This window comes from Pseudorca crassidens, chromosome 11 (genome assembly GCF_039906515.1).
Source record: "Pseudorca crassidens isolate mPseCra1 chromosome 11, mPseCra1.hap1, whole genome shotgun sequence".
Classification (NCBI taxonomy): Eukaryota; Metazoa; Chordata; class Mammalia; order Artiodactyla; family Delphinidae; genus Pseudorca; species Pseudorca crassidens.
In genome coordinates, this window is record NC_090306.1 from 45680862 (window position 1) to 45691587 (window position 10726).

The 10726-nt window shown below is 52.1% G+C and overlaps 1 protein-coding gene across 1 annotated transcript; it reads right to left on the reverse strand.

Moving 5' to 3' along the window:
• Positions 1-2262: 2262 nt before the first annotated feature.
• Positions 2263-8547, reverse strand: KRT4 (keratin 4). The gene is made up of 9 exons (XM_067696658.1): positions 8089-8547; positions 6230-6444; positions 4992-5052; positions 4574-4669; positions 3881-4045; positions 3495-3620; positions 2841-3061; positions 2553-2587; positions 2263-2444 (listed from the first exon to the last, which is right to left on the reverse strand). The coding sequence occupies exons 1-9, from the start codon at positions 8545-8547 to the stop codon at positions 2263-2265; spliced, it is 1560 nt and encodes a 519-aa protein (XP_067552759.1).
• Between the last annotated feature and the right edge of the window lie 2179 nt (positions 8548-10726).

Here is a 10726-nt window from a genome sequence, read left to right on the forward strand (position 1 = left end):
CCAGCTGGAAAATATCCCCCCACCCGTCCTCCCTCTTTCCCTAACCAGCTCCAACTCAGGGCAGAGTCACTTCCTCCAGGAGGCCTTCTCTGATTCCCTGCTTGGGTGCACTTCTGTGCCCAGAGCCCCTGGCACACCAGTCTGTAGGTCTTACCACGCTGTACTGTGATCACACGTTTCTATGTCTTTTCCATCAGGCTCAGAATGACAGGATGGCAGGGACCTTTAATTTTATTTCTACCATCTAACTTTGAGTGTAAGTCATTAAATTCAACTGAGGAGGCCCTGAGAGACCCGACAGTGATACTCAGGCTGGCTACTCCCCGCTCCCGCACTCCGCCCGCTCAGAGGGCACAAAAAAGGCAGTAACCTGCCCGGCTTCTGGGCTTCTGGGCTTCTCGGCGTGGCCCGTCGCGACCTACAACTTCCCGGTGGGTGAACTTGAGAAGCCCCTCCCCTGCTTCCAACCCTTGACTCCTCCTCCCCACCCCAGAAACTCGGAAAAGAGCCGATTCAGCATTCTCCCAGGGGAGGGGTGCAGTGATGGAAAGAAGTCAAAGACTTCCTGCTCTGCCACACGGGGTGAGCCCCAGGTCTATGGGGAGATTAGCTTTTGGAGGACCAGCTGGCCAGCCCAGGGAGCAGGAAGCAGCTGCTTCTGGCAGGAGGCCCCTGCCTGGGAGCGCAGACCCCTGAGGTTAACATTTCGCTGCTCTGCCCTGCTGCCCTGAGCCTGCCTGCATGCGGCGAAGGCCCCATGGGCAGAGACCAGCCTTGGGCAAACGGCGTGCCCTTTGTTCTGCACATAGTAAGGGCCCGTGGGAGGTAGCATGAGGAGGGATTGGAGTCTGCATGCACTCCATGGCAGTCGAGGGTGGGAGGCACCAACTGACGGCCCGGGGAGTGAGTGCAGTCTGCAACCGTAGTAGGAGGGATTTAGGTCAGACTGCACAAGGGGAGCTGTGCGGACTTCCTCCGAAGGCAAGATTGTGATGCTCCAGGTATCTTGGAATCCGTCCAGTATAAAAACAGTATGTCCACAAAGGCTATACCCAGACCCCCGCCTCTGAATATCCAACCGGAATCTCCAGGGCTGGCCCCAAACAGGAAGTTACACCCTCCAGTGCCCCCAAAGACCTGCCTCACACCCCCCTCTCTCCCACCACTCAGGGACAGCCACTAGACATAACTTCGGACACAATCACCTGAGGACAAGGGCAAGTGAGCTCAGCACGAAAGCTCTGTGAGAGCAACATGTTTTCATTTCTCCATCCGACAGTCGTGACCTTGTTGATTCTGCGAACAAGTTCCCAAAAGCCTTGCTGGCTTGGTGGGAAAGCCCATGCCTGGAGTTTCGTGAAGACAGGGACTTGCTAGACGCTGAGCATAAGCTCCCTGACCTCTTGTTCTATATTCAGTGGAGACCTCTGACTGCCTGTCCCCATACCTGCCCTATACCCCCCACCTCCAGACTTGCACCCCTTCCCGCCAGATACTCCTGGGTCTCAGCACTGAGACGGCCCCACCCTGACGGCCTGCAATGCGCGATCTTTGGATAACTGTTGGTTGCTTTGAGACTGTGCTCCTGTTCTGTAGGCAGCCTTCAGGCTCCACACGTGACCCTCCTGTCCTAATAATCTGGGCAACTTAGAAGTAGAGATCTGAGAAATTAGCTGATAACCTTGATTTGGACAGACAGACAGACCCCTCAGGCCCCAGCCTCCTTCACTTTCACCTGAATTCTTGAGGCTTCTCCCCAAGGAACAAACACGATTGCTCAAAGTGAATGACAAAAGCTTTTTATTGAAGATTCACCCAAAGATGGACAGAGGGAAGGAGAAGAGGTGGACAGGGTACTGAGTGGCTCTTGTCCTGACCTTGCAGGGTCAGAGGCTGCCAAGTGATGGAGAAGGAGCTTGGTCCTGCTGCAGAGAGAGATCCGGGATCTGGTAGGAGGCGGCATTGGGCTGGGTGGGGATATATGCGACCCTAATAATTCTGGAGATGAAGCGCCTGGCTGGATTCTCCTCTGTCCGTGGGAGGTGAAGAGTCAGCTGACACCTCTCCCATGCCAGCTGGGTCAGCAAGCCCAAATTAGGAAGAAGCTACCAAACTCCAAGAGAGCAGAGTCCATGCCCTGGCACTGAGGCGGCATTGGTAAGATAAGCCCCAGGAAGGGAGGGTGGAGGTGGAGGTGAAGGAAGCAGAGACACCAGGAATGGACCAGGCTGGCCTCAGGCGGCTGCAGGGACCTCACCTCCTCTATCGGTGGGATCTCTTGGCCAGGGTGGTGGTAGAGATGATCTTGCTGCTGGAACTACCGCCGACACCAACACTACCACCAAACCCAAAACCACTTCCGGAGCCAGAACCCAGGCCAAATCTGGAGCAGCTTCCTAACCCTCCACCAACGCCTCCTGCACTGGCAGCACCCCCAGCTACAGCTGCGGGAGAAAGACAAGGACATGGTCGTTCCAACAGTGCTGGAAACCAGGAATCTCACCCCAAACCAGGGTGAACAAATGGCCACAGCGGGGGCAGATGGTACTTACAGATGCTCACGGCACTCTGGCATTCTCCAGACATTCTGTGGGCAACAGAAAGAGCAGTGAACCTCAGCAAACCTGGAGCCACACTTGGTTCAACAAGCAGGTATCAAGCACCCTCCCATCCTTCAGCAGCCAGATTTGAGGCCTGAATGTGAACCTGTTATATAACACCGTCCTGATTCATAACACACCAGCACAGAAGCAAGTGGTCCAGCAGAAGTGTCCCGGACTGGCCATGGCTCTGGACCCTCTCCCTTCCTCCTGTTCCCACCCTGCCTTAGCCCCCCTCACCGGCACTCCTCGCCCTCCAGCAGCTTGCGGTAGGTGGCGATCTCAATGTCCAAGGCCAGCTTCACACTCATGAGCTCTTGGTACTCTTGCAGCATCCGGACCAGCTCCTCCTTGGCCTTCTGCAGGGCGCCCTCCATCTCTGTGCGCTTGCCGTGGGCATCTTTCAGGGCCGCCTCCCCACGCTGCTCTGCACCAGCCATGGATGCCTGCAGGGTCTGGCACTGCAGACAGGGGCACGGGACAGGCGATCACCAGGGTCCTGCTGTCAAGACCTCTAAACCTGTCCCCTCTCCCGTAGCAGCTTTGCTTGGGTTAGGATGTCAGGATTCTGTCTGTCCTTCTCCCCACCTTCCCTGACTCTTATGTATTTTATTCACTCCAGCTAGGGTCCACCGATGCCCCCACCAGACTGATTAGACAAAATGAGCAAAACCAATGAAAAAGAGCCAGGAAAACTTATCTGCTGAGGTTATCGTGTCATGTTAACTAGGATATTGCTGAAAAGATCTGGGTATGACTTATGCAAAGAGCTACAAATCCCCCGCAGACTAGCTCAGGATCTTCTGGGCTGATGCCTTATCCGCTTGTCTACTGTGGAGGCATCTGCCTCAGGCCCCTGGCCCTGTACCGAGGCCGGGTAGAGGTGACACATACTTGCTTCTTGACATTCTCGATCTCAGCCTGCAGCCTCTGGATCATCCTGTTAAGCTCTGAAATCTCATTCTTGGTGCTCTTCAGGCTGTCACCATGTTGTTCGACTGAGGCCTGGAGCTGCTGGACCTGAGACCCAGGAGACACAGGGAATCAGGGGTGTTTGGGTAGAGTCTATTCTCAAGTGGACTCAGCAAGAATAGCCACAGGTGGCAGGAATGGTACAAAATGTCATGCTATCTCCAGGCAGACCAGGGTCAGTGCCACCCAGAAGAACCAGTTTTACCCCTCACTTCTCTTGGGCTCGAGCTGATGCCCATCTGCTCACAGACATCAAAAGCAGAGCCCCAGAAGCCACTCTCGGCCCCTGAGAGACCCCCGACACCCACCTTGGTCTGGTACAAGGCCTCGGCCTTGGCCTTGCTCCTCTGAGCGATGTCCTCGTACTGGGCCTTGACCTCGGCGATGATGCCGTCCAGGTCCAGGTTGCGGTTATTGTCCATGGACAGGACCACAGACATGTCGCTAACATGGGTCTGCATCTGGGACAGCTCCTGCAGGGAAAATGTCTCACATCAGGCCTCCTGGAGAGTCTTCCCTAATCTCTGACACCAGAGACCTGCCATCACCATGGAAATGGCCATGCCACAGGCTCAGATGGAAGCCAACTTGGCATTGCATACAGAGAAGGAGGAGGGGTAAATTTCTATGTAGAAATCAAGTGGTTGGCGATATCTCAAGTCAGAAAAGCAATGCTTGTAGTCCCTACTGCTCCCTAAGCTCCTCCAGGTCAGGGGGCCCTGAGTATGTTACATGGAAGGGAAGGGAATGGATCTATTTCACCAGAGAAATGCTAGACAGCAATAACTTCTATCCCATGCAATCTTTAGACCTAATCTTCTAAGACAACCTCTGGTTTTGAGACCACTCAGTTGAATCTCTCACTTCAACCCTTTCTATCCATGACCTTGCTGAGAGTCCACGGCCCTGGAGTAAGGGAGCTGGAGTCCTTTCAACGAACTGTCAGTTCCGACCAGCAGCCTCACAGATGGAGGAGTCCCTTCCCTGAATGGAGTCCTCACCGCAGCATAGAGGACCCTCAGGAAGTTGATCTCATCATTACGGGCCTCCACTTTGGCCTCCAACTCCGCCTTGTTCATGTAGGTGGCGTCCACGTCCTGCAGAGGAAGGGGGAGGATAAGAGACAAGGTACAGGCATTCCAACAGGGGGCAGGGAGTGTTATGTGACACACAAGGTAGCACCAGGTGAGGTGGCGGGGGACTAATCATTTGGCTTATTCTGCCCCTAAAGCCACCTGCAGACATGGAAGTTAATTACCCAAATGGGCTTTTTTTTCACAGCCTTAATTCATAGTTCAGTGAGATCTGGATAGTACCAAGTGGGGTGGAGATGAGAGGGATGGACCGAACCCATGATTCAAGCCAAAGGCCACTCCTGAGGGAAGTGGGAGCACATCCCTACCCGCCTTCAACCCTTACCTTCTTTAAGACCACAAAGTCATTTTCAGCAGCTGTGCGCTTGTTGATCTCATCTTCATACCTAGGAATGCGAAGATGCAAAAAAAAAAGACAAGGGCTTCCCTGGTGGTGCAGTGGTTGAGAGTCCGCCTGCCGATGCAGGGGACACGGGTTCGTGCCCCGGTCCGGGAAGATCCCACATGCCGCGGAGCGGCTGGGCCCGTGAGCCATGGCCGCTGAGCCTGCGCGTCCGGAGCCTGTGCTCCGCAACGGGAGAGGCCACAACAGTGAGAGGCCCGTGTACCGCAAAAAAAAAAAAAAAAAAAAAAAAAAGCCCACAGTGAGCTACTGTTTCTCACTCTCTCCTGCTGGTTTTCAAACATCTAACTACCTGGAAAAATCCATCTAATTGGCTACATTTTCCCACGTTCATACAGATATTCATTCCACCTACATTTATTGAGTAATTACAGCATATGAGGTACCAGTCTAGACCCTAGTTTACTCAGAGAAGTGAAAACCAAATTTTAAAAAGACTGTTTGCAAGAGATAAGATGTGAGGAGGAGAACCAGCAATGATCTGGTCGACTTTATTTCCATAGAAGGGCTGTCCTTTGGCCACTGGGTGGATTAAATTCTCAGGAGAGTTGCCAATACTCCAGTTCTTTTTCTTTGGTGTGAGAGTGAATTGAGAGAGGGAGCTGGTATTTTTCTCAGCTCCATCCCATAGTGAGCATAATAAGAGTTACTCTGCATTCAATGTTCATTTTATGTCCGGCACTATGCTACTAGCTCTCTCTAACTCATTTAATTTCATTTAATTCTCACAACCTATAAAGTAGAACTATTATCCCCATTTTAAAGATGATGAAAACTAAGGTTCAGAGAGGTTAAGCAAGTCACCCAAGATCACACAGCTAGTAAGTGAAGGAATCAGTATGCCAAGCAAGTCCATCTATCTCTACAGCCTGTATTCTTCTAACCCTGCTGTATTACTTTCCATCTGTTTGGTTTTTTATCTTATTTGTATATGGCAAGCCCAGCTCTCTGAATACATCACTCATTTTCTGTTTGGGGCAACTTAGGGTTACTAGACCTCACCCCATTAAAAAAGTGACCATGTAGAAGCATGGGAACAGACTGGAGGTCCTCCCTGACCCTTTGGGGTCTCTCCAGAGCCTGAGATTCTAAATGATGAAGAGGAACCCGGGGGGCCTGGGGCATGGCTGGGCAGATTGTCCCATCCCCTCCCCGAATACTTGGCCTTGAAGTCCTCCACGCTGTCCTGCATGATTTTCAACTCATACTGCAGGCCTCCTTTGTTGTTGGTCAAGGTATCCAGCTGCTTCCTCAGGGCACTGAGGTAGGCCTCAAACAAGGGATCAAGGTTTTTGCTGGATGTGGTTGTCGCCTGCTGCTGAAGGAGGTTCCACTTGGTCTCTAGAACCTTGTTCTGCTGCTCTAAGAACCGCACCTGTATTTAACACAGGGACCAACTGACAGATGAGGGCCTGAATCTCTGGCAGGAGGGCTAGCCAACACCATCCCCGTCAATCCAAGCTAACCAGGGAGCCCAAGAGCCATCCGAGTAGGGCCACCACGTTGCAACTCCAGGCATTATCTGCTGGGGTCAACATGGCAGCCCCGCTCCACAGCAGCAAGTGGGCCACGTGTGTTGGGGAGAGCAGAGCAGAGCCCAAGCATCGGGGCCTGACTGTGCAGCAAGAACAACTTCCCGACCACAGGGATCCAGAGTTACTGAGAAGGGATGAGTTGCTGAGAATACTGAACCTCTATGAAATAATAAAATAAAACAAACTTAGGAGATACAACCACAGCCTAAGGGCTATTGCATTCAAAGTGATCCTGACCCACGGCAAAGGAATGATAAATTCACTGAAGATGTCTTAAACAAGCTTTCTTCTAAATGGACCTGGTGTGTCCCTGTGAACCTGTGCACAACTGAGTATAAATATTTAAGATCAAGCCCTAGACATATTCTGAGTCTCATAGACTCACTGCTGCAAGAGGACTTCCCTGAACTTTCCCTCTAGGAAGAGATCTAGCCAGATAAACCAGGGTTTGGCATGATACTTCCACTTTAGGTGCTTCAGAATTGTAAGAAAAGCTGGTAAGGGTGACTGATCACAGTTTGAACTTAAACTGATGATGGGAGATTAGACAAGGAAGCACCCAAGCCTTGGTCTTACTTTCACATCTATAGGTCCTAGAGTCACAGTAAAGCCCTTTTAAGCTGCTATGGGTTAATTCAAACTAGCAAGAAGAGCAAATATTCCCACTCGATCTACTCCCAGATTGCTCATTCTTGCCCCATCATCTAAGAGAAGTAAGACTTCGATGCACAGAGAACCAGGGCACCCTGGGCCAAACGTGCTGCAGCCATCTATTCAGTCATTCATCTTTGGATTAATGACTCTCTGGAACTAATCTCTTTGCTATCATCCATCATACAGAAGCACAGCATACAGCAGAAAAGACTTGAACCTCCAGACCTTGCATGGAGGAGGGAAGTGGACTACAAAAAGGAAAATCAGAGAGCCATCCCCTATCCTCTTCAAACAGACCCAGAAATGAGCAATTTTGCCCAGAATCAGGAGGATGAACACAATGACCTTCCAAGGTCCTACCAGGAACTCTAATCTGCCATTAGAGTCAGTCCCTTTCTCATTTGGGAAACCAGCCTGGTTTTCTTCTGCTCTGACAACAGAAGTGTCAGTCGTTAAGCTATTATATTCACTATAATTAATTAACTATTAAATTATTAGCCATATTATTTATGAAACCAAAATCTGAGAAGAAGCAGGGAAACAAGGAACCCACTTTATAGCTGGGGTGACTGGACTCAGAAAAGCTGAATGATTTGCCCAGTAACACATAGCAGGTCAGGAAATCCAAGAACTGAACTGCTTTGAGCAGCCTGTTTTCCCACCAGTCACAGGACAAAAGAGAAAGAGTAATGACTCTTCTTAACCGGGTGGGAAACAGCGGCCCAGAGAAGTTCACAGTTTTCCCAAGTCCACAGCAGGCTCAGGTCTGAGATGCCAGGACTCAGAAACCCTGGCTTCTACCACCTTATCTGACCAAGGGGCCGGCTCACCTTGTCAATGAAGGAGGCGAACTTGTCGTTGAGGGTCTTGATCTGCTCCCGCTCCTCGGTCCGGACCTTCTGGATCTCAGGGTCAATCTCCATGTGGAGTGGCGTCAGCAGGCTCTGGTTGATGGTGACCTCCTGAATCCCTCCAGCAGGGCAGACAGGGAAGCCAGCACTGCCCCGTCCACCAAAGGAGCCACCGAATCCAAGGCCAAAGCAGCCAGCCCCCAAACCTCCAGCAGCCCCAAACCCAGCGCCTCGCCAGCAGCCAGCCGTGCCGATGGAGATGCTCTTGTTTCCCCCGAGGTTGCAAAGGCTTCTGCTACTGAAGCCCCCAGAGCAGGAGCCTGTGCCCCCAGACATGGAGATAGAGCTGAAAGCAGGCTTCTTGCCTCCACCTACGATGGCTGAGCCACAGCTAAAGCCCTGGGGCCCGCCTCGGACACACTGCTGTCTGATGAGCATGGCTGGAGAGAGAGGAACACGCTCAGAGCTGTCAGGGAGAAGCGAGAAGGGCCAGGCCACTGACTGCCACAGCCGTAGCCTGGGTCTCTTATATGTGCAGGAGAGCAGGGCTTGGTTGCAGGGGCATAAAGGGAAAAATCTGAAACACCTCTGGGCTTGGCCTTTGGCACTGGCCCATCCTTCTTACAGCTGCTGAACATGTCACAAACACACCTACAGAAGTCATTTGGAGGGCATGCTCTCCGCCGGGAGAAGCTGAACCGGTGATGCAGGGCCTCCTGGGTCACAGGCCCCCCACCCACTGTACTCCCATCTCACCAGCCTCCAGGGGCCTCCCTGCTCCAGACAAGACAACCCATCGCTCTGTCGCTCACTCCACAGAATATGGAACCTGCAGGCCTGACTTCACATGCATGCTCTGCAAACCTGAAGCAAGTCATTCTCTGGGGCTCAGTTGCTTCACCCATAAATTGAAAATACTACAAATATTTTCCTTCACCTCTGTCAAGATCCTGAGATTAAGAAGAATGAGTGCTTTGTAAACCGTCAGAGGCTGCACAGTCATTTGTCAATTTCATTACTCTTCTTCCATGTGCACTTGGCCCCATGTAGTCACACAAAAGGGGAAATCCATATTCCAGCCTTCTGGCCTTCCAAACCTAGATCAAGACTCACCTCGACTTGACACACAGTTATTGAGAACCTACTGTGTGCCAGGCATGGAGCTGGGGACAGAAGAAAGTTGACTCTGCCTTGGGCCGTCAAGACTCGCATTCCTTCTCGGGGCTTCCAGTCTGGGTTGGCAGGATTCTAGGTCAGCGTTCTCCAGGCTGGGTCCTTATTGTGCGCGCCATGCTACTCAGTTTGCTGCCCAGTTGTTTTCTTGGCTCCACCGGAACAGGTCATGTTCTGTTTTCCCATGATATTCCCGGCATTCAGGGTAGGAGCTTGGAACTTTTTGTTCCAAGGTGCTGGGGACCCCTTTGGCAGAATGGTGAAACCTATGAGCCTCTGCCCAGAGCAATGTTTTCAAATACAAAACCCTAGTTTTAAGCTCAGACTTAAATTCTTCCCCACTGAGTGCAACAGATCTGTCTTCAAATCCCACCTGTTGCCACTAACTGGCTGTGCAGTCTTGGGCAGGTCACCTAACCTCTCTGAACCCATTCAACACATCCTCTCATCTATCATATGGGACGCCTGCCTCATAGATCGTGAGATGAGGTATCTACAGTGCCTGGTATGTAGTAGGTCGGTAGGCATTCATTCTTATCCTGCCCGGGCTTTGCCATTGCCACTTCTGAGGAGAAATTAGATGAAACCTCACCCCTCTTCTCAATCCCTAATGAGACTGCTATTCTGAATCTGGGGAACAGCAGTGATGAGGGCCTACATAATTCCCACAGGCCTGAGCTGACTCTGACCGAATGAAAGCTGGCCACCCCAAAAATGATCAAGCCATCCCGTGCAAAGAGAGAGAGCAGGGCGGGCCCATGGGGTGAGAAGAGGGTGGTCAGTGGATGCAGGTCTTGGGGATCGGGCTGCAGGGGAGGCTGGACTGGCTGGGAGCTCTCTCCTCTGGCCAGCTCCTCTCTCCCCACCTCTACCCTCATTGCCTCTCCCTGCCCTCCTCTTCCCTCTACCTCTGAGCTGCACCCCACCCTCTGTCCCCATCTACTTCAGCCTTTGCTGGGCTCTCCCTGCCCCTGCCTAGGTGGCCTCTAAGTAAATGGAGAGTGGGTGGAAGTGCTGTAGCAGGGAGGACAGGAGACCCCCTGGGCCCTGTCAAATGTCCATGGGAGAGAGCCCAAGGGATGGTCCGTCCACCTGTAGTAAGTGAGCGTTCTAGAGCCAGGACTATCTCCTACGAGGGACAAGGTTGAACATCCTCTCATCCTTTCAATGAGTATTTATTGAATGCCAACTTCATGCCAGGCACTGTACTGAATGCTCTATATACATGTGGTCATGTAATCGTCCTAAAAGCTCTCTGCAGTCAGTATCACAACCGTGTTTACAAATGATGACTTGGAAGCCCCGGGGAGGAGAAGTAGCCCCCCAGGGTCACACAGTAGCATGTGGTGGAGCCAGGACCCGAACCCACATCAGTCTGCTCGCAAAGACTCTGCCCTCCCTGGGGGTTGATGAGGACTTTCATGGGCTAGGAGGAGGGTTTGCA